Source organism: Pleuronectes platessa, chromosome 8 (genome assembly GCF_947347685.1).
Source record: "Pleuronectes platessa chromosome 8, fPlePla1.1, whole genome shotgun sequence".
Classification (NCBI taxonomy): domain Eukaryota; kingdom Metazoa; phylum Chordata; class Actinopteri; order Pleuronectiformes; family Pleuronectidae; genus Pleuronectes; species Pleuronectes platessa.
Genome location: NC_070633.1, coordinates 27,246,568 through 27,270,264, shown reverse-complemented (window position 1 = coordinate 27,270,264; position 23,697 = coordinate 27,246,568). Strand labels below are relative to the sequence as shown.

General features: G+C 43.8%; 1 protein-coding gene across 2 annotated transcripts in view; it reads right to left on the bottom strand.

The window, feature by feature from the left end:
• Window positions 1–10,546: 10,546 nt before the first annotated feature.
• Window positions 10,547–23,697, bottom strand: part of LOC128445440 (polycomb group RING finger protein 3) — a 41,930-nt gene continuing 28,779 nt past the window's right edge. For both annotated transcript variants that reach the window (XM_053428100.1, XM_053428099.1), the window contains exons 5-10: window positions 22,157–22,212; window positions 21,878–21,985; window positions 19,167–19,255; window positions 16,173–16,310; window positions 14,215–14,295; window positions 10,547–13,972 (exon numbers count right to left, since the gene is read on the bottom strand). In XM_053428100.1, coding sequence (XP_053284075.1) covers window positions 13,925–13,972; window positions 14,215–14,295; window positions 16,173–16,310; window positions 19,167–19,255; window positions 21,878–21,985; window positions 22,157–22,212 — 520 coding nt within the window. In that variant the 3' untranslated portion in view covers window positions 10,547–13,924. The remainder of the gene's footprint in view (window positions 13,973–14,214; window positions 14,296–16,172; window positions 16,311–19,166; window positions 19,256–21,877; window positions 21,986–22,156; window positions 22,213–23,697) is intronic.

Genomic DNA, 23,697 nt, shown 5'->3' with positions numbered 1-23,697 from the left:
ACTCGTGCATGCGTTGGTCTAAAATGGTGGAGAACAGGGTCTCTCCATCTCTGCAGGTCGAGGTTAATAAAGAAAGCAGCAGCTCAAGTGGAGTCAAAATAGAAATATATACAAAGGTAGGGATAATTCTATATATACACAAGGCTATTTAAAAAATAAAAAGGCAGGGACGATGCAAGATGTCTTCCAGATCTTGGGCAGCCTCAGCGAGAGGTTGTATAGATGTATACACACACCTGACAGCTGCTCCACACACACCTTGAAGACCTTGGGGTCCATATTGTCCAGACCTCTAGTCTTTTCTGGCCTTATGAAAAACACCACAGGAAGCCGGCCATTTTCCATATAGTGGCCATCTTGACCACATTCACCATTTTTACTTTGACATACTTGTCCGAGGGCTTTCATCAGATCAACTTCAAATTGAGATGAGTGTCATCCCAACAAGGTGGAGATAAAAACTGATTTAAAGATCTGTTTGTGACCGTGGCGTCAAAGTTTGATTAAACGCCATCAGAACACGAGCATCTGTATCTCGGACCTCTACGGTCCAATCAAGTCCAAACTACACATGTGAGACAAGAGTCCCGGCCTGATGACATCTACACAGAAATTATGACTTGAAATCACAGCGCCCCCTGGTGGCTACAGGAAGTGACATGTTTTATACTTTGATGAACTGCTCCTGGCTGCATTACAATATACAGCTCAAAAGAGCTCAGTCAAGTCATTGGATCATAGTCAGAATTGTGACATATCCTCAAACCATTGATGTGCAACATCAATGTGTCGCACATCAACATCAAAGGACAAGATGTTGTCATAACTCTACTGTTCATTGTCCTATCACTACCAAACTTCTGTCTTCTGATTAGAGTACAAGCCTGAACAGCTCTATGTGTCAATATTTCTTCAGTATCATAGCGCCACCTACTGATTCGCCATGAAACAGGAAGTACTTTGTTAATCCACTCTGCATTGTCCAACCGGCTCCAAACTACTGACCTTTGATCACAATCCTGATCGGAACAGTTCCATGTATTAATATTAGTTCAGGGTCATAGCGCCACCTACTGTTCAGTGTGAAAATTAAGTTGTGGTAACATTGTCCAATTGACACAAAATTGCTCACGCTACATCAGAGCGCCTACATGAACAGATCTGTATGTCGATCATAATAATATTGATGGCGCCATCTACTGGCAACAGGAAGTAAGCTTTGTTTTACAACTCATTCGATTTACATAACATTTTCACGGAGTGTATTTATTTGGTATTTTAATACTAAACATGTGTAAATAACTCTTTAGGCCAAGTATTTTACCAATTTTGTTTAATAAAGTCTGAAAAGTCTTGAAGAGATTTTACTCTCAGGAAATATATTTCACAGCGTGTGTCGGGTCAGTGAGTCCTGCAGGGGGAGAATGAGCCCAGAAGCCTAATGAACCTTTTTTAATAAACATCTAATTATCTTCACCCCCCCCTCCGTGGTTTGGTTTGAGCTGTTCCACTCTCCTGTTGGTTTTTCTTGCACCAGTTGAATCTTGTTTCTCGTCTGAAACGTGGACTCCAGCTGAACCCTGATGTCCTGCTGCTGTTTTCCTCTCCACAGGCAGCAAATGTTCAATTCACCTCCTCGCTCTCAGAATGGAAGTGAACAAATGAAGCTGCACGGCTAGACCCACCTGCCGGGGAATTTAATGAAACACAAAAACAGGCTTATATAGTCTCTGTAGCCAGGGGGGGAACACACAGGTGATCAACAACTAAACATGAGAGAACAGAACAGACACATGAGGTCAATGCTCACGTGGGAACAGACACACTGACAGACAGAGACTAGATACACAAGTGAAGCTGCAGGATGATTGAACGCTGGTGAAACTGTGTGAGGATCAGGTTCAGGTTCTGAAGAATCCAGACAAAAGCTGTGTGTGTTACAAGGAGATGTAACTGGTTTATATTGTGGTTGTGGTTCAGTTGCATTATATTCAGAGAAAATGAAGCAAAAATGAGGAATTCTGGAGGAAAATACAAGATACAAGTGAAGCTCTCTATGGAGGAATCAGTCAGACACAAACACACACACAACACACACACACAGACACAAACCCAAACACACACAGTGGATTAGATCTGTGCCGTCAGTTTGGAAAATCCTCTATCGACCATTCCCAAAGAAACAAATCTGAAAAATCTTTAAATCTGAAAAGAGAAAATGTGAAATAAACCAGTTTTTGTGTTTAATCACAGATTCATTGTGTTGATTTGTGTTAACCTGCAGAAGCAGCTTCATCGGCGTTGATGAGTCTCACACTTTAAACCCGTTCACTTTGACTCTCGGTTCATTTCTTCTCTGAGAGAAACTTTATGTTCTTGATGTTTTATCTTTGATTCAGAGTCAAAGTGTTTTTAAAGTTTCCCTCCTGAGCTCAGTTGTGTTGAAACGCCTCCGTGTGAGAGTGAAGCTGTGAAGCTGTGGAATCTGAGCAGAGAGCCGCTCTGGAGAAACTGTTACACAACAACAGTCACAAGCTGCTTTACACAGCACAGACTTTGTATTCACTGCTTTACACACAAGGGAGACATATTTATAAAATCATATTCCACCTTTACTAATGACTTTTAGGCAGCAAGGCCAAGAGAGTGCTGGTTTTATTTGAGTATTAAATATTTAACAGTGTTTTTCTCTGTCTGGGTTTGAATGGCTTTTCGGTTATTTAACACATATTCAATAAAAACCCAGAAAAAAAACAGATAAAATGTCCATGTTGTTGCCCAAAAGTCATTAAATGAATTTTTAACATTTGTATTAATTTAATAAACGACTCGTGCTTCAGGGATTTGACTCTCATCATCATTAGTTGTGTAGTTTTAATTGATTTATGAGTGTGATGCAGTCCAGTGTGACCACAGAGTTTAACACTAACAGATGTTAAATCATCGTTACTAACCTCCTCTTCTCCTTCTGATGTTTGAGGGGATTGAACCGACGACTTCTGGGCCACTGCAGGACTGTGTTTGTTCATTTAATTACCCGGTTATTTCCTCTTAAGTAGAACAAACACAATAAAACTGAATTTACGTGTTAACGAGTGGGTGTATTTGCACAAGGGGGCAGAGCCAGTGGCAGAGGAGCCTCTCTGGCGTCTTCCCAGTAAACGACCTCTGACTCGACGTCTCCTCTCTGGTTTTCACGATTCTCTCCAGGCGGCCGCTCCACTTGTCTCTGCACCTGTGTGATGAAGCCACAGCTTCACGGAGCCTGAAGCTCCTGTCGGCTGGCCACTGAGGAGGAGTCACAGCGGGGGGGCCGAGATCTCTTTGTTTTCCGGCCCACTTCAGCTCAGACGTCTCTCTCTCTCTCTCTCTCTCTCTCTCTCTAATGAAACTGTTTGAAATCTTGACTCGATTCGACACAACACAGAGAATAATGAGCCTGAACATTCACCCACAAGGATCCAATCATTACTGTGCTGCGATTTCAGATTTCAGCCGTTTGCATGTGTAGCAACATCTGTCTTGACTGGGAAATTTTCAGTAAATCTACATCATAACTACCTCTGAAATTATTTAATATTTATTTAAATCCAAAGAAGTAGTAAAGAAATCCTCCCTTTTCACAGTGTTGCAGAAAAAGCTTCCTGCTGTGGAGAAACAAGCGAGAGGAGAAAGAGACCAGGTGAATTTAAAACCTTTTCAAAAAGCTTTTGAAAAGAAACATTTATCGAAAAAAAGTCAAAGGTTCCGAATGTCCCGGAACTACAGAAACAACTTTGTCTTAAGTTTTTACAAAAATAAAATACAACTAATAACTTCTGAGCTCTTGAAAATTTAGTTTTTACCAAACATTCAACTGGTCCCAGACTCCGTACATAAGATAAATTGAATGTGTTGCATTGATGTTGTTGATTAATGTGAACAACCGGAGGACGGACGGGGACAGGGGGGGGGGGGGCGGACAGGAAGTGTCTGTGCTGTCTGAGGAGCAGTGAACATCTCGGAGCGTCCATGTAAACGTGTCGTCTCCGGTTTCCCCTGAGATGAAGTCATGTTTACACAGGTTCACAGTTTACCTCCTGTGAGCGACTCTGTGAAGCTGCTAATTGGTGCAACAATGGACGTATAGCCTGGTGTGTGGGTTTGTGTGTGTGTGTGTGCGTGTGTGTGTGTGTGTGTGTGTGTGTCTGTGTGTGTGTGTGTGTGTCAGGAGGGCGGGGGTTTGACAGCTGTTACCATGTGGACAGTTAATGCCCGGGCTTTGGGAGATGCTCCTCTGAGCGTCATTATTCCCAGTTCAGGGTGTTGACACCGTCTGCAGACCTGAAATCAGCCGAAGAGAATCTCAGCCTGAAACTTTTGGCTCTTGTGCTTCTTTCACGGTCGGATCCTGGTTTCTGGAAAAACTACAAATCTTTATTTTTACATTTCTGAGACACAATATGTCTGTAATCATGAGATCAGGTGTTTCAAGTGCTTCTTATCTGATAATGACGTATTATCAGCAGAGCTCATTAAATTCACTTCATCTGGACCAAACTACACCGACTCGTTAATATCAGACATCATCAGGATCCATGAATTATTCCCTGAGAAATCGATGAAAGTGAGAAAAGAGAATCCAAACTGAAACCTAATGGATTCCTCCCTTGTCTGGAACGAGTTTCATTCAAATCCCTGAAGTAGTTCTTTTGTGTAATCCTGACTAACACAGACAAATTCAGACAATAACATCAGCTCCTCTGCAGATTTAATAAAACTGTCATCTACAAGTTGGGAACAAGAACAAGTGGATTATAAAAAAAGAAATACAGATTTGTAGGCTGAATAGTTCTCAAGCTGCTTGAGGGAAGTTTGTGTAGATTCATTTCTCTTCAGATCACACAAACACGGGCTGATGAATAAAAAAAAAAATAGATAGATCCACGTCGTCCTGATGTCATTATGAAAAAATATTTCATGACATTCATAACTCAAGTCAATACATTTTCATTGGGAGGCTTCAAAAGTGTGTGTGTGTGTGTGTGTGTTTGTGTGTGTGTGTGAGCGGCACCTTTGTGTCTTTTTGATGAATTATTGACCTTTCCATTCTCCGCCCCCTCTCACCGAGCAGTAATAACCTGAAGCAACAATATTGCCAAACACATAAACAGCGAGAATTGAGAGTAAATGAAAGGAATAAAAAATGAATCCAACCTTTGAAAAGACGGGAAAAGAAAAGTCTGTAAAGTTTGTTCGTCTCCTCAAACACAGAAGTTGTGGATTTTGTGGGCCGAGTTAACTTTGAAGGACACGACCGCGTGGACGAGGTTAAACTCTGAGCTGAGGCACCGACGCCATGTTGAGGCAGCGGCCGGAGGACGAGGCTGCTGTCAGACCCGGACCAGAGGACGTCCTGCAGCTCGGGGACGATCTGCTGGTCAGTCCACTTGAGGCTGTCGAGACGAGAGCTCTGGATAAAAAGAAGAAGAAGAAGCTGTGACACTCGCCGCTGCCTCCTGCCGGCATCGAACCACGTCGGCTCGGGTCGTCCGGGCTACAAGAGAGACCTTGTTCATCTGAGTGAGACGCCCCTGATCCGCTGTGACCCCGGAGCTGTCAGCTCACATCATACAGGAGAGGGGGGGGGGAGATCGACTTTAAAATGTGGACTTTCACAGCTATGATGGTTTTAAAAAGTCTGTGTGGGAGGTGGTTCAGAGAGAGAGAGAGAGAGAGAGAGGACCAGTGTGCTGCAGCCCATATCAACTCAAGGCCCAAAGATGAAATCTGCTCCACATCACACATTCATACACATCAGTCGTCTAAATAAGACTGATTCTCTGTTTTTTTAATTAGGATCCATGAATTATTCTGAAGAAAATGAATGAATCCATGGTAAACAGAATCCTTCTGTGACAGTTTGGCCTAAAGGCGACATTTTATTAAAAATCATCATTATCAGAATGTTGCAATACCAGTATTAGTGTCTGTAGAGCTTAAGATGGATAGATAGATAGATATACAGACAGACAGACAGATAGACAAACAAGCAGATGGATGGATGAAAGGATGGGTGGATAGATAGATAGACAGATAAATATATAGATAGACAGATAGACAGATAGATAGATAGATAGACAGACAAACAGATGGATAGCTGACAGGATGGTGGATAGATAGATGGATAGATGGATGGATAGATAGATAGATAGATAGATAGATGGATAGACAGATAGATAGATAGATAGATGGATAGATGGACAGATGGATAGATAGACCGATAGATAGATAGATAGATAGATGGATAGACAGATAGATAGATAGATAGATGGATAGATGGATAGATAGATAGATAGATATATAGATAGATGGATAGACAGATAGATAGATAGATAGATGGATAGATGGATAGATAGATAGATAGATATATAGATAGATATATAGACAGATAGATAGATAGATAGATAGATAGACCGATAGATAGACAGATAGATAGATAGATAGATAGATGGATAGACAGATAGATAGATAGATAGATAGATAGATACACAGACAGACAGACAGATAGACAAACAAACAGATGGATGGCTGACAGGATGGTGGATAGATAGATAGATCACTATTATTATAGATTGACGGGTCCCCAGATGAACTTTGTGTGAAGCCCTGAGCGATGGAGGTTTGAACTCCTCTCAGCTTCAGAACCCGGTCGTTGATGCTCTCGGCCTCTCGGTGAGTCCACGGCTCCGTGTGGGGAAACGTCTGTCACGGTGAAGCGTAGGAAACCCGGCCTCCACACCACGGCCTCGGTTAATGAGTCAGTAACGAGGTTTTCCTCCTCTCATTTCACACATGTGAGCTCTCCGCCCACACGCCGCCTGGAATAGCTTCCGTCTAATGGTCCCGAGAAAACAAACAACACATCCTGTCGTCTTGTGAGTCGCTGCTCCTCAAGCCTCCGCTCTCCTCCTGCACCTCCTCCAGGCAGCCGGGTCACATGGATCACTGCAGACCCGTCATAAAGAACCAGCTGCACCGGGAGTTTTAAAGACCTGTGTGTAATCACAGTGACGTCGGCTTCACGCTCGGTTTCCCTCTGGAGATTCAGGGTTTGTGGATTTTTATCATTTTGGCAAAAAATCTCAACAAAACGTTTTAATATTACAAAGGTTTAATGACAATGTAGTGAAATCTGATCTAATGTCCAAACCTGATGAAAACAGTGATTGTGTGAAATGGTGCTCGAGTATATAATATATAATTTAAGTGCCTTCTTCAGACTTTCAGATCAATCGCAGGAAGCGGAGACAGTTTTAAACGAGAGAGGATTTTTGAATTACAGATATTGTGCAGCCAGAACCTTGATTCTCCAAGAAATATGAGAAATGTCAGGTTTTAAGTGCAGCTTGTTTCATCTTGTAAAAGTGGTCGAGAGTGATAAATGTATGGTTTTATTCATTTAAGATACGTATTTTTTTGAGTTTTTCAGATGTACACTGGTGGGGGAAGTACATGGAAATAAAAATACTTCATTACAACGAAGAATCTGTCTTTGTAAATGGATTTTTGGGACTTTTCTCTAATCCTTGGAGAATAATAACACTATAATAATAAGTCATTCTTGAATAAATGTACATATTAGACGACTGAAGCTGAGTGGATCATGTAGGAACCATGAAGTCCCTTTGAGGCAGATTCAAACAGGATGAGCTCCACTGGCACAGAGTCGACCACCAGCCGAGCAGATGAGAACCTGAGGCCACGGCCGGTCTGACGCTCAACATCTGCCAACATCTGCCCCGACCCAAGTATTTGACTAAAGTAGAACAACCCTGAATCTTTTTATGAAAGCAAAACACATTCTTTCATTAATTGAGTCAAGTTAAGCTCGGTCTCAGAGAATAGGAAATATTCCTTGTTGTGAAATATCAGAATATAAATTGTCGGCCAAACATAACCATTAATGGAGCCACTGATGCTTTTAAGGGTCTTTGTTCTTCAGAAACTATAAAACCTCTTTGAATGTGACACAGATATGATGAAGCTCGAGTGTTACTTATTCCACATTCATCATTTTAGCTCGGGGAATAGACGGATCTTCTGATATTCCTCCAATAAGACACGACCGCGACAAAAAGAAGACAAGTCACCACAGCAACACTTTTAAAGGCATTTATTGATGAAATACACACTTAAGTTTTGACAAAAGCTTCTGTAGTTTTTGTATGTAAGAAATTCCAGCCCCGTTCTAGACCCAACAAACTCCTCGGATTAAATGTGGCAATGGAAACCAGTTCGTTACATGTGCAATAAATAACAATAATACAAAATGAGGCGAGGAGAGGGGACACCTGAACAAGTGCCCGTTGAACCTGAAAATCAAAAAACAGAAGCCTGTGAAAATCGTCAGAGAAAAAAAACAAAAACGAGAACAAAGGGAGCGGAGAAAATAAATCAGAGAGCGACAAGACTAAAGTAAAACCCAGTCGTTTTGTAATTCGGGTGCATTAGTGTATGTTCTGAGATTCCCTGGTCCCCCTCAGGACCAGAAGGCATTTAGTGACCTGAGGAACTGACTGGAGGAAAGAAAGACGGTAGAAAAGAAAGTGAACGTCTGGAGTTCTACGCTGAAGCCTGGAACCATCTGAGAACCGTCTATTGCACATTTTCCTTGCAAATACAAGAACCACGTTGCCAGAGTCACACTGTTTAGTTGTTTTTAAAACCTAAAGGAACAACGATGTGTTTGTGAAGCGTGGACAGAGCGTCGCGGGGACGTGGACACGGAGGAGACGGACAGAAAAAGAGGAAATTCTGAATTTAAGTCATTTTATGCACGAGTCCAGTTCTACATCATAAAAATTTACCATTTGAGCAAATCTCTTTCCACAAATGAATTAACCAAGAAATTACTGCAGAAGTCACTTATTCAGCATAAATAAATAATAATACAAAACTGGACAGATGTATTGATGACGTATGGCTCATATGGGGGGGGGGGGGGGGGGGGGGGGGGCTAATGACCACTTTCCCAGTGTTATTTGGGGAATCGCTGAGGCCCGAAGTCTCGATCCAGCATCTTTACACGTGTCAGGTCAATTTGCTCGTGGTGCTGCTGAACCCATGGCGCCGCGACTCAGTGCACTTGAGCGCGGTGCTTCTCAAGGTCGAGCGGCGGCGGCGGCGGCGCCAACTCGGCAAGACAATCACATTGTGGAGTGTTTCAGTTCACGTCAGCGTCTGAGTGACCCTCACACACACACACACAGCCTGTGAGATGACTGAGCTTCACTCTGAAATGAGGGAGAAGGAGCCGGGCAGCACTCTCTCTCTCTGAGCGGCGTGAAAAAACACAGGAGGAGCCATTTTGATTCGCCAGGAGAGATTCTGCTCCAGCAAACTTGAAATGAACGCTGCTGCCGTCAGAGGGCCGGCCTCTGAGATGTCCCCGAGGTCAGCAGCCGGGTGGGACTTTGTTTACTCGGCATGAACCAAAATCTGCCGGTGCCGAGAGGCCACGTGAAGCCGCCTCGGTTGGAAGGTTCACGCGGCTTCGCCCAGGAGCTTCACCCGGATCCCAGCAGGAGATAACAAGCTGACGGGCGCTCAAGGTCGAAGCGGAGGAGCCGAGCACCAGGGCTCTGACAGCCCCGGGCCTGGCTTCATGCCGCAGACCTTTCCGAGGCTTGACACCGATGTGAATCTGCAGTGAGGCGGAGCTGAGCCTCCCCCCTGCCCCCCCGCCCCAAGCCTCTGAGCTCGGCTGTCAAGCGTTCCTGCAGCGGCGACTCAATCCTGGAGCCAATTTCAGAGCAAAAGAAACGTGAAGGTGAAATTTGGAAGAGGCAGCCGGTGAAAAATCACGTGCTGGTGGTTGGACGGTCAGAAGGTAGAAGCTACGTGTGATATCAAGGTGGTTTGAGACTCGCAGGTCCAATTAGAGATTGAAGCAAAATCTCAGTCTGACTCGGAGGCAGAGAAAACTCCAACAAGTGTGAGTTCGTCTCGGGGGGGGGGGGGGGGAGAGAGATCGCGGCTCGCACGTCCAATGTCTCACCACTTTTATTTCTACTTTCACAGCATCAGACTCGTCACAGTCCAGGACCTCAAGTTAGCTGGAGCAAGTCCAGACAAGAGGGGGAAAAACAAAGCCAGCAAATCATTGAGAAGATGAAGAGAGAGAAATGAAGGAGAAAAGCCAGCGAGGCCGGTCTGAGAGGAGAGGACGCCCGAGGTTCAGGAGAGCAGCAGCTCCCCCGAGGAGTCGTCAGAAACGAGAGGTTGTTAGCACCATAGAGAGCACCAGAGACAGAGAGCTAACCCCCCCCCCACCCGTCACATGCTTCACAGGGTTCTCGGAACGTTTGTGTTGAAACCAGCTCAGATCAAATCGTCTGTGATGAAACTATAAAAAACTGAAAGTATAGTAAAATTATGAAAAGTGAGATTTTCTCCATCATGAACTCCACAGAAGTGAAACCTTGATTCTCTCGATGCAGTTTTGAAAGTTTGTGAACTTTCTAGGTTTTCAAACTTTTTGTGGAACCAAGAAAAGCACCAGTCGGTCGTTTCACACTTTTCTTTCCAAAGTTGTTTCAGTTTCAAAACTTTTTGCGACAAAGTGAATTCACATTCTGACATATTGAAAATGAATCATTGTTTGTGAGACTGGTGCCGTGTGAAAGTCACGGAGTGAAACGGAAAGAGGAATAAAAAGATGTTCTGCAAAACATTTAGTTTGTAGTCGTTGTTTTTTAAAAGTAGCACCTTGTTGTTGTTGGTTTTTCTTTACATCTTTATCACATGAGGAAAACAGAGGATGAAGGAATGAGAGAATTCCTCCTGAACGTTTACAGGAGGTGACGACAGCTACAGGACGAGTCTGAGAACATGAACTTGACCTCAGGGTCAACTCCCCACCGGCCTCATTTCAAACAGGGCTCACATCACGTGTGCAGGGATTTGACAGAACACACACATCCAGGATCTGACCAAACACGTCGGGCTCCTTGTTTCTGGTTTTATCGTGAATTTTGTACCGTTTGTTGGCTTTAAATTTGTTGGTTAAGAGCCAATAAACCTTATTTATGCTTTTTTTACTGCAAATTATTCAAATTTTCCTAAATCAGATCAGAAAGCTGTTTGCATTTCACCTTTTGCTTTTCACGATTTCAGCTCCAGCATTATAAAAAAAACAAAAACAATGGCCAGTTGACGTATTTAACCGGATTTGGGGCCTTGACATATTTCGGTTCCCATCAGCAGTGACACATGCAGACTGGAGGGTTTTGGTAGAGCTGGTTTGGAACCGACCTGTCGGCTTTAAAGACGCTGATTTCACACACAAGTCATATAGGTCCTGATGCAGCAGGGTTCCTACACATCTCATTACATCTCCAAATCCAACACAATATGTGCACGACGTAATTTACTCTTCCATGCAAAAAATATAAATATTGCAGGTAAATAGATTAAGAGCTTTTATCCAATTGATAAAGTTTGAGGGACGATGTGCAGATGAGGAGGAGCCCTGCGTGTGAACACATAGAAAACATCTGGCTGTGGGCAGATACAATGCAGAGGGTAAATCATTGTAATTCAACCTCTGACCACACGGGTCAGGTGAGGTAATCATACTTGAGGTCAGACATGGCGTTTTGTTAAGGATCCAGTTGTGTTTCACGTTGTTTTGAAGACAGTTGAGCAGTTGTGAGATAAAGACATTTTCTCTCATTGGACAGAACATTGGTTTTTGCAGTGTGACAGTAGAAAGAACAACCGTACGACTAGAAACAGACACGCATCAGCACCAAATGACCCAACTGGGGCCATTTTTTTTTATTCAGAATTTCAATATCAAAATGTTCAGAAAAAACCTCCGCCCCCTGTGCGGACCCTGAATTTGCGAGTAGCTTCTCAGAAAAAAAATGTTGTCCTGCGAAGTCGACATTATCGAACACTAGCTATTCTGCAAAAAAGAATTCCAGGTTTTATACTGATTAATAAATCACGCCACTTTTAGAAAAAACGCTCTTTAACACTTTGTAACTTTGAACATTTGCAACTGGCAGTGAGGACAAACTGAAATCTACCAGCACCGTGCAGCGGGGACATCAGGGATCTGATCGAGAAAATATCGATACTGAAAACCAGAATTTAATTTGGGCAAAAAATATAAAAAAGGGTGACATGCTCTACTGGGGGGGGTGAAGACAAACTGGACTGGTTTAAAGCAAAACTTTGAAACTTCTTCGTTAAACATCTGTTCTATGTGAAATGAATTTAATCTGCATTCAAATCAGTCGCAACTTCAATTATCAATAACAATATTAATCAGGTCCAGGAAGTGGAAGAATAAAGCTGAACTGGAGAAACTTTCTTTAAGTAGCTCTCCTGGTTCAGGAAGCAGAGGATCATGGGTAATATCCATTGGCTGCAGGGGGCGCTGCTGCTCACCAGAAGTAACGTTGTGTTGCTTTAAAGTAGTTTGTGGTAAATTTCCAAAACAAACTCTGCGTCGGAGCAACAACAACAACAACAACAACAACATGTGGCTGTATCAGTTTTCACTGAACGAGTGGAAACACAAGGACGGATACTCAGGTCTGAATGATGCGAAATCCAAATAAGATCGAGACTGAAACCAGTAGAATGAACTGGGTTTACACACACCAGTGTTTAGTCATCGGGGAGAAAGGAATTGTTGATGATGAGCAAATGAACAATAACTGAACTCTACAGGAGGGAGATGAGGAGCACGGGGGGGGGGGATGGGAAGCTTTCTGCTTGTTCGCCCTAAAGTCTCGTAACACACACACACACACGCGCGCGCGCACACACACACACACATGCACACTGCAAGGGACTTGATATTTGTCTTGTGTCTGTGTCAGACAGCATAAAGATGCATTTATATATTTTTGATACTGATAGTGAGTCTGTCTTTTAAAATCCTCATTTTTAAACCTCTGGACACTTTTCTTTTTATTTGCCCGACATATAGAAAACTCTTCTGGGATCCACTCTTTTCTTTTTAACAGTCTAAAGTCTCTCTTACTCTCTTCAATCTCTCTCTCTCTCTCTCTATCTGTAATGACATTTTATGTACAATATCGGTATATAGAACATAAATTACTACACAACAAAAATGTTTTAGCCTATTCACAATTGACAATCATCAAGAACCCATTAGCAAATTAGACAAAGCCAACGAAATGAAATGGAAAAGGAAAAAAAGGAATTCTGAGACAATTGTACTTGAAATCGATGCCTGTTATAAATCTTCCATAAAACTTTCTGTGCTCCCCAGACGTGTCAAGTGGATTGTGACAGGAAATTTAAAAAAAAAAAACAGAAACCTTTTGTTATATATAAAAAAGAAAACGTCCTCCTCTCCGTCCAGTCTTCGTCTCGGGAGGATGAAATCTGCACGGAGCTCAAAAAACCACAGTCACGGGATTCCAGACATCTTGTTTGCGTGTAAACAGAGCACCGGTAGTGTCTTGGTTCAATGTGTCTCTTCTGTACAAAAGTATAAATATATGCTTTCTCTCAATTTTTTTTTTCTTTTTTTCCATTTTGTTCACATATCAAGGATGTAGCGGACAACAAACAAACAAAAAACAAAAAATGGTTGTTGTAGTTCCTTAAAAAAACAAAACAGGAGTGTTGCAGAGTCTGTGCTGGAGGTTTCCAGTTCTGTGGTTGTGTGTTTGTTCCCCCGTTTGCTGGCTTATGCTGATTTATGTTGTGTTTTGTTTTTTTTTACTGTCGGGCGTTTTGCTTGGTGTTGGTTGATCGTCTTTGCATAAATAAAAAAAAAATTTAAAAAGAAGAAGAAGAAGAAGAAGAAGTTTCGGCACAGTCTGCAGTCACCGGACCTGAAATTAAAAATATTTATAAAAAACAAAAAGGAAAGAAACAACCGTTGTGTCCGTTTTCGCTACAGCAGATCCATCTTGGGTCTGTAGTGGAGCAGGAGGGGGGATTTCTGTGAGACACACAAAGACATGGAGCCGGTTAGCTTTAGCTTGTTAGCTTGAACCTTTACAGGACATTGCACTGCTGGTGTCAGGTCGTGTTGCCTGCATATGCATATTAACAAGTCAACAAGAAACATTGAAAAGTCAACCAGGGACCAGTTTAATAAAGGCTTTGACTGTGGTTTAAACTTCAGATTACATGATTATAGAACTACTTTTACATTTTAAATCTGTCTTTCTGGAGCGTTACCTTAAATCTCCATCTTGTCACGACGACAAATTTCAAAGTGTGGTCCTTCCCCAAGATTTCCTCATTGCATAAAATGTCCAGCTGTAAAAAGAGAAAAGAGCAAATGACTGAAACACTCCTGAACATCAGGGTTTGAGGTTTTCACTCAGCAGACATGACGCCAGGTTTCCAGTCTGCATCTGATCCGACGTGATGCCCCTCTGCTCTCTCATTATTCAGCCTGAGTTATAACATCTCAGAGGAAGAGGAGCCTGGTGGGAGCAGACTTCGACATGGAGTGGCCCCTGTGGCCCTGTGCAGCAGTGGGGGGGGGGGGGGGGGCTTCTCAGGCGAACACGGGAGTTCAATACCGAACACGGGGGCCCGGCTCGCCAAATCCACCTCTCCTCCTGTGAAGTCAACATTGATAATCTGCCGAGCAGCGCCTGGCATCTGCATCTGTCGATCAATATACTGAGAGACAGGCAGGGAGGGGATAGGATGGGGGGGGGGAAGGCCTGAGACAAACACTGCCACAGCATCACCTACTGGCTGCCACTGGAAGGACATGTAAGCCTTTATCAGCACGGGAACAGCCGGTTTGTGATTAGAAAGATACGAGACAATCCAGAGGGAGGATTTAATCCTGAAAGTCACAGAGCAGCTGTGTCCAAATAAAAGAGGAAACAACATCCACCAACAGTGAAACAGCAAAAAGTGAAAAGTTACTGGTTTTACTTTTCTTCTGTTGATAGAAAAGTGAAGCTCTTTAGATTTCCAGCACAAAACCAACAATCTGAAGCTGAAACTAAAGTGTGACGAGCATTTTTCATCATTTTCTACCACTGCAGAAATAATACCTCAATAAACCAGAGGACAGATGAACCCATAATGAAAGTAATCATCAGTCGCAGGCCTGTTTCCTACAGACAGAGGTTTACTGTACGTTGTATTTGAATCAGTCAGTTGCTTCAGACGCTCTCAGGAGCCTTTCCAGCCATTTTACCATCGACAGTCACCCGGGCCGTTGTGTTGAGCTTTATATAAATATGTTATTTTGGTAGTTTTGTGTGTTTCTTCTATTCACTTGTGTATTTATCAACGCGTTCACTTCCTGCAGGAACGTTTAGATGTGTGACAGGATCACAACGCCGGGTTCACAGACACAGGAAATGAGTAAATGGCCCAACTGTTCTCTCACAAAGCTACATATTGTAAAGCTCGCGGCAGAAACGGGTTTGAACAACAACTTTCGATATGTCAATAGATAGCACAACAATGGCTGGCTGGCTGGGGGGGGGGATCGGCGTTATAATGGAGCCGTCCCACTCATCTCTGTGACAGCCAGGAAAAACCACAACAAAAAAAACAAGAGACGCAGAAAATAGAAAAACGGGAGGAGAGAAGGCGGCTGTGATGAATATTCACAGCATCTTAGAAAAATCCATCTGTCAAATTATCGCCCACCTTTCCCCCCCCTGCTGCTCAGAACGTGGGGGGGGAGGGGGGGGGGGGGGGGAGTCAATAAATAGAAAAGTTGCCACATCTAGATTTCACAAGGACCTGATATCTGAGCCTGTGTGCGTCAGTGCAGAAAAGTGTGTATCCGCTGACCATCGTGTAATCTCCTGTGATTACATTCTTACTTTCTGCTAAACAAGGACCAGCTGGTGCTTTTATACGAGTTGAAACAAAAAACGCCAAAGAATTAAGAGATTTGTTCCAAAATTGCTACAAATCCACTTCAGGGGGAACAAAGCACTTTGTCTTTTCTCCAGTGAGCGTGGATCACTGGATCTACATCACTTTGTGAGGCTCAGGAATTAAAACGAATGATAAAGAGCGAACCACACAAAGATGATTATTTCTACACTTTCATATCTCGTGTAGTTCTTCTCAAAGTTTGAGTAAAGCAGCAAAGCAGTTAGCGACAGCCTCGAGCTGAGGTTCTTCTCTCTGGAGCGCGTTGTCGTCTCTACCTCGTTAAACGATGTCAGGTTAAGCTTTTTGGCGATGAACTTCTTGAGGTGCAGGACCGTGGCTTGTGCCGAGCAGCGGATCCACTTGCGCTTCAGCCCTCGTAGCTTGCTGCTGTTGCACTCCAGGCAGATGCTGACCTGCGGAGAGGAGAAACACAAACCAACGCATGAGAGGGAAGACAAAGCAAAACACAACAACCTGATTGAATGATTGATTTATTACAGACACACAGCTTTATTTATGAATGGCTATCAGGGCGTAAAGACGGTTTCAGACACAACTTACCTAAATCTGACATTAAGCTAAATTTGACCCTTTTCAAACCCTATTGCATCCGAGGAGCAGATCAGCATTAAAGGACGGTTATCATTGATATTATAACTCTGCTCATTTCATGTATTTATCATAAGAACAGACTGAATTATGGTTTTCTGCTTTTCACCTTCACATCTCACTGAACCAGTACTGTCTCTTTGTCTTTGGCTTCTGTCATGTGACCGAGTGGCCCCCCCCCCCCCCCTCGTGGTGACACGCTAGTTGTCGGCGGCTGCAGGAGCCGGGTTGGTTGCATCACCACCACCGAGTCCTCTGCCGCTCTCTCTTCAAACAGGAAGAGCCAACATTACTCTGGTTTCTGCTTAAACCTTGGGAACCCATCACTGGTGTTTGATTAAAACTGGCAGCGCTGTAACGTGTGTGTGTGTGTGTGTGTGTGTGTGTGTTTCCACCCGCGCCGGCAATCAGGCAGCCTCATAATGTGGAACAGAAGTCTCCGCGGTGATCTGGAGTCCGCGGCGGCAGCCCGAGAGGCGGCTTCCTCACATTACTGAACACTAACGACCTCTTTGTGTTGCCCAGGAGTCCTGCTACAGCTACACACACACACTTACATGTGTGTGACTGATGCAAGAGTGAGGCGAAGAGAGAAAACACATCATACATGTCTTCACGGTGCCAGGCAGAGAGGACATGATTTCACAGGCTCTTCACCGAGTCACGGACGCGTGCAGTCGTCTTTTTGTTGTGTTTCTTTGTGTGTCTCTCTGAGCAGCAGCAGCTCCTCTCTCTCCGTGCCGCTGTTGAATTTGATAAATGAGGCTTCGAGCATTTGGAAACGTTATTAATAATTTAGAGCAGAGCCGTGTTCTCTGATTTCTCCTCTTTAGGACCCAAAATAGCTGCGGTTCATCAAATGTTACCCACCGGGAACATCTCATGATCATTAGATGAGTCTGAGTGTGACCCTGGCCCTCAGGATTCATCCGTCCATCCCAGAATAATCACTTCCGAAACTGCACTCTCTCATGCTTTGCTGATGATGGAAATATCTCTGAGTGATTGTGGCTGTTGTTGTCATTTTGTTCGCTCTTCTTTAGTTGTGTGTCACTGCTTTCATTAGCTCTCTGTGGCCCTGCTGCACCCCCCAAGGTTACACCCCCCCCTCGACCCAGAAAGGTTGTGCAGGAGAGCGTTGTGGAAATCGGTCACGCATGGCGCTGGTTAAGCCTAAGTGGCTTCTACATCTACAGTGACACAGTGATGGTGGTGGTGGTGGTGGTGGTGGAGGGGGGGAATAGTTTCTGCTGCTCAGACGTATGATGCCACTGATCCTGGATCCTTTCCCCTGGACCTTCCTCTCCTTCTTCATCACTTTGGCTTCTCACCATGGCGCCTGTCCTCCATTGCCCTTTTGTTTATTTTTTTATAGCTGAATAGATTTGCTTCTTCCAAACAGCTCCTTTCTTATAAAGATAACCTTCAGCATCAGTTTGGGAATCTAACACTAAATAAAGGACCTCTGCAGTAAATAATGAATCTCCATCTCCTCTTTGGGCGGAGAACAAACAGAACAACACATCAGGTTCTCTAGAGTCGGTCTGTGGAGAGTAAATCAGGTATCTTGGATTCCTCGGCTCGCTCCCTCCTCGGCTGCATTCTGCTCACATCTCTGGATCAGATATTCACAGCGCATTCTGCACCGTCGCTGAATTTCCAAAAGGGCAAGATCCTCACCCTCACCGGGGGGGGGGGCGGCCTGTCTTCACCGCGTGGCAGTGACGAGCGGCTCCGTCCGACACCACCGGGTCGGGCCTACGTCTAAACACAGCAGCCAAAATGGCACAAGGACACTTTTCCTCCGCCTGTGCAACATGAGGAGAAGAAGCTTTGTCTTCCCGGTGTCGTCTGTCCAGCACAACAATCAGTCGGCTCCCTCTGCATTATTGATACCATTTTTGCCGAGCTTGAGATTGTGCCAGAATACAAATGAAATCAAGAAATATCCGTTTTGAATGCCTCCGGCGGACGGTGGAGCCGTGGAGCCCGACACTAAATGAATAAATCCAAATTAAAGAGCCACAGAAACCAAAGACAAAAGAAACCTGTAATTGTGAAGCAGACTGGTGATTCACACTGAGGCCGCTTTTATAAAAGCAATTATTGAAATGCAGGCCTTTAGAAAAGAAAAAAAAGGTAATTGTCCCGACAATTATCAGCAACAGTATTTTACTCAGTTGTGCTTTTGTTCCTGACAGATTGTTCTGCAACCCGTCATTATCTTTAAAACCTTTTGCTGCTTCCAAGCCGCTTTAGGAGACAAACTCTTTTTGCACAGCCTCTGAATTCTAATGTGAAAGTGCCAGTTCACCTCTATAACATATATAACATAATCATCATGTTCCTTTTCATGATATCTAACCATGCAGATAGTTACACTGTCAATTATCCTGCCTCCATATAAACAACATGAGGGAGGTGATTATGGTTATGTCTCTCCGGAAAACTTCAAACTTCACGAACAGATTGTGAAGTTTTGAGTTCTGCCCCATGAAAGATGATTGATTGATCAATCCCAAACTGTAGAACACCATCTTGTCTTTCCTGTCCTCTTTAATAATTTGTACTCTAACCGAAGCAAACCTTCACTTTGTCTAAGTTTATAAAAGACCAGCTGCCCGGGGGGGGGGGTGTCCGTCCCTGAGACGAGGACTCACCTGCTCGTCACTACGGTGGTAGTCGTTGTCCTCCTCTGGTTTCTCCTCTCCCGCCTCCTTGTGGGCGGTGTCCTCTGATTTTGCGTCGCCTGTTCAGGAGGAGAAGAAGTGGTTGAGCGCCATGTTCTCGGTTCTGAATCACAACAAAAACACTTGGTCCCCAGAGAAAAGGACACGGACAGATCTAAACCTGCAAACTGTCAAACACGTCAAAGTAAAAAGCTGAGGACAATCGTTGGATGATTCTTGGACCATTTGTCTCGGTTGAAATGGAGACTTGTTGGACGACGGGGACACGTTTGTCTCTCTGCAGGTCTCAAGCAGCCCGAGCCTGTCGGAGTGTTTATGAGACAATCACATGTGTGAAGTGTCACAACAGCCGTTCAGTGAATTAGCTGCAGTCTGAGCACGTTTCTGGAACACAGCGACTTCTAATCAGGAGAAAAACCCTCAGTCATCCTCCACAGTGATGAGACTTGGGGGGGGGGGGGGACACTCCACTGAAGCTAATGTGTTCAGAGCAGTGCATGGAAGCTACTGCTCCTGTTGAATGACACACAAAGCCTCAGCCTGAGGTGGTGCAGAGGTGGAGGAGGAGGCCTGGTGTTTAAAAGGCCTGGGGTGATTTTCTTAATTGTCTTTTATGAGTTGGTGTCACATACAATTTTTAAAAGTGAGGTTTATAAACGTTTTATGAAACGCCTGGTCTTCTTCACCCACGTGGTCCCACTTTCTTGTACGTGCACGTAAACCCAGAGGACAGTCAGTCGCCTAAACGTCTTTTAAAAACACCTCATAACAGAAGCTGCTGCTAAATGGTCCCGAGCAGGTGAGGCTCTACGTTTCCTCCTGGATTTTCTCGTGGGCCGTGATATTGAAGTATTGAATTGTTTTCATACGAGGCGCTGGGACCAAACTGCTGCTCAGATGCGTATTGCTTTTCTGTAAACTTTACACATAGAGAAATTCAGTGTCGTCTTCTGGTGTGTGTGTCTGTGTGTGTGTGTGTGTGTGTGTGCGAGAGTTAACGGACAGTTCACTGCTCAGACTGTAGATGTGATAGTGCTCAACCCTCTGTGACCATTTTCCATTTGGACTAACTGTCACCAATTCCACAGGGTATTACCGGGAGAGGCCTGAGCTTGCTTTGGTGTCTCTGTGGTGATTGTCTCCAGAGTCAGCTTCTCTGATTGCTTATCAGGAGGAGAGGAGGGGGAGGGGGGGGGGGGGGGGGGGGGGGGTTGCTCTTGTTGTTGTGTCTCACCTTCAAACAACCCCCCCAGAGCATCTCTCAGATCCTAAATAGACACGACGGCCTCAGGTAATGATGTCACTCGAGTTCAGGGATTTCTCTTCTTCTTCTTTGTTTCATTCAGTTTAACAATCGAGTTTGAAGCAGTCGAGCGCTGGCGGGTTTGTGATTGATGGGATCTCATATACAATCAGGTCGCAGAGGGAAGCACAATAACATTTTCCAGGGAGGCGTCTTTTGGGGGTAAACCATCCGTTTGTGTGTGTGTATGGGAGTTTCTATATTTTGTCACCTCGTGTTCCTCACTCTTCTTCGGTAAGTGCTCGTGAAACCGAGCAATTTGGAGAAAATGAGTCTCGTGCGCTGACAGGAAATGTTTTTGTTTCGCCCGGTGACAAACGATGCTTATAAAGAAAACTGTGTTTGCACTTAAAGAAGAAGTGAATGGAAGCTCCGATTTACAGAACGTCTGGTGCCTCCAGTGATTCAGTCTCACCCATTAACGTCAGGGCGCTATCATTGGTTGAGTGATGGGTCTACAGTGCACTGTACACCATGTGTTGTCCTTGTGTGTGCATCAACAGCAGGATGGCTCTTAAGAGTTGAATCCTTGGAAAACAGTCAATAGAAACTGTTTGAACTACTCCTATGATATGATATTTTGCCGCTGCTGTTCCACATATTCAATTTGTTCTAAACAAGATATTCACTCAATAAACAGTACATTGTGTAGAAATCAGTCCCATAAACAAACTTGATTTTTGTTTTTCTTGTCACATGTTTGCTTTTGAGCACAAACTCAAATGATGGTGAAATGCATTTCCACCGTTCCTGGGTCTCCACCTCTGTCGGCATCAAATGATCCGTGAAATGTATTTGTGTATGAACATGAATGTGTGTTTGAGCATATGTAATTGTGTGTGGGTGTGTGTGTCTGTGTGTGTGTGTGTGTGGCTGTAAACTTGACTTCCAAGTGCTGAAGCTCAGGAAGCTGGAGAGCATTTCCACTTCCATTTGAGCCTTAATTACCAAAATCAGAGGAGGGGATTAAGCGAGCATTAAGCACGACGGCCCTGTGGGCACAGTCACACCAGTACTCGCTAGCAAACTGGTTTTGGAAAAGAACCACCAGCAGGACAGGGGCTCATTCTGACTGGTTTAACTGCCTTCGTCTCTACTACTTAATGGTTCCCACTGTTACTGGTCATGCCTGTGAAGTTAGTTATTGTTACTTATGTTCACAGCTTCATTTCTCACAGAGAACAATGAGATGATTAAGACGCTGCAGAGGTGAAGGCCACAGTGAACCAGTAAATTAACACTTCACAGTGGATTTACAGTATTTAGTCCACAAAGTAGAAAAGGGGATTTTCTAATGAGTGTGGTTGTGTAACATTTTCACAACAGCTCCTCCCGGACAGTACTGGGATGTGTGGACACTGGGCGGTGCCGCTCGTACCATTGCGCTGATCCAGAAGAGTCTTCATGTTGCAAAGTTCCCCTTTAATGTCTCCGGGCACCTCCATCCCCAACTTCTGATAGAAATCTCTCTGCTTCTTTATCTCCGCTGCAAAAGAGGAGAAGAAACAGAAGAAAGTGAGACGAGGCGGCGACAGGATAACAAGAATATTCTATTATAATGTATTTATGCATTTCTTAATGATGCAAACTGACATTTTAAGTGCATTAGATGGACCCACACTATGTTTTGCATTACAAAGAAACACACAACACTCACCCTCTTGAAGTCCCGGTACCAACTTGTAGACAATGTCTTGCATTGTTCTGTCATGGCTGAAGAGAACAAGGAAATAGTTATTTTGTATAATCATTTATAATCTATAGTCATACATTTGTATTTTAGTTATCATCCTTATTATTAGTTTAAGAGAAACAACATATATATATTTAAAACAGTTTCTAGAGATTAGTTTGAGGAGTCGTGAGTTGATCAAAAGGGTCAAGACAGAAATAGACAAAATCTGCTGCACAACATTAATATATAATATATTTTTTGAGACTTTCCTTCTTTTTTCAAAATGAGGTCCACACTTTATTTATGTCTCTAAATACAACAACCTGGGGAGAAATGATTCCTCTTGGGTTAAACTAAACGACTGCAGTTAAAAGTTAGGAAACACGAATATAATAAATGTTGCACAACTTCCCAAACGCTGAAAGCTTTTTCTGAAGGTGTCATTTATGCCGAGAATTCAAGTGGCGCCCGCGCTCGGAGGCCGCGGTGCAGCATATGCTCCGTCAGTCAGTGTTAAAGAGTTTTTCCCTGTTGGGTGACGCAGGTGCACAGTGTGTGGGCTCGGTCACCGTCACCCTGACACACAGGGACACGGACACGCTGGGTGTGCTTCGGTTCTACGGAGGAGAAACCTTGTGACAGGTTCATGTCCCCTGCTGTTTGCTGGGAGAGAGACTGAATCTGAGGCTGCACGATGGTGAGGCTCCAGATACACAGCAGACCACTGCCCCCTGGTGGGCAAACACCACAACACAAAGCTGAAGCTATCGTAACCTGCTGGTAAACCGCCTGTACTCAGGCTCCAATCAGGAATTCATTTTGTCCTTATTGATCAAACACTGTTGTATTCTGTCCTCTCAGGGGCGTCTCTCCAGGAAACAGATTCCAATCAGGTGAAGACTTTTAGCAAGTTAAATAAATGTTGTAATGAATAAAAAGACTTTGACACAAAGGTGATTAAAAGGTTAAAGGTTTTGTGTTTCTGCAGGTTTTCATCAGTGAGGTGCATCACTACCGGGAAAAAACCATTCACTGCAAAAACATTCAATATATATAGAACTGAGAAGAGCACAGAGGAAAATCTACACGGCCCCATCCCTGCATTAAGCTTGGTGAATATCAGTTTGGTTATTCTGACACCAAATATACAAACAAAGAAACAGACACAGTGGAAAATATAACCTCCTAATGATGAACTTCATTACAGAAATGGATGCAGGTATTCTCAACCTGGGGATTGGGGCCCAATCAGAGGGACACAGATATGAAACTGATAAGAAAAGAAAACTATTAACTTGTAAATATTATTTGGGGAAAACTAATATCAGCCCCAGAACAGCAGGATATTCTTTGTAAGTATTTTGAGATATTTGACGTTACTGTGAGAACTAGAAGCTCCACTTGACAGGACAAGTAGGACGAGTTGTTCTCGTCTGAGTTTGACTTTTGTTTGACGATGGTCCCGACGAGCACTCGGGGATAACACCTGTCGAGTGTTTTGTCCTCACGTCTCTTGTGATGTC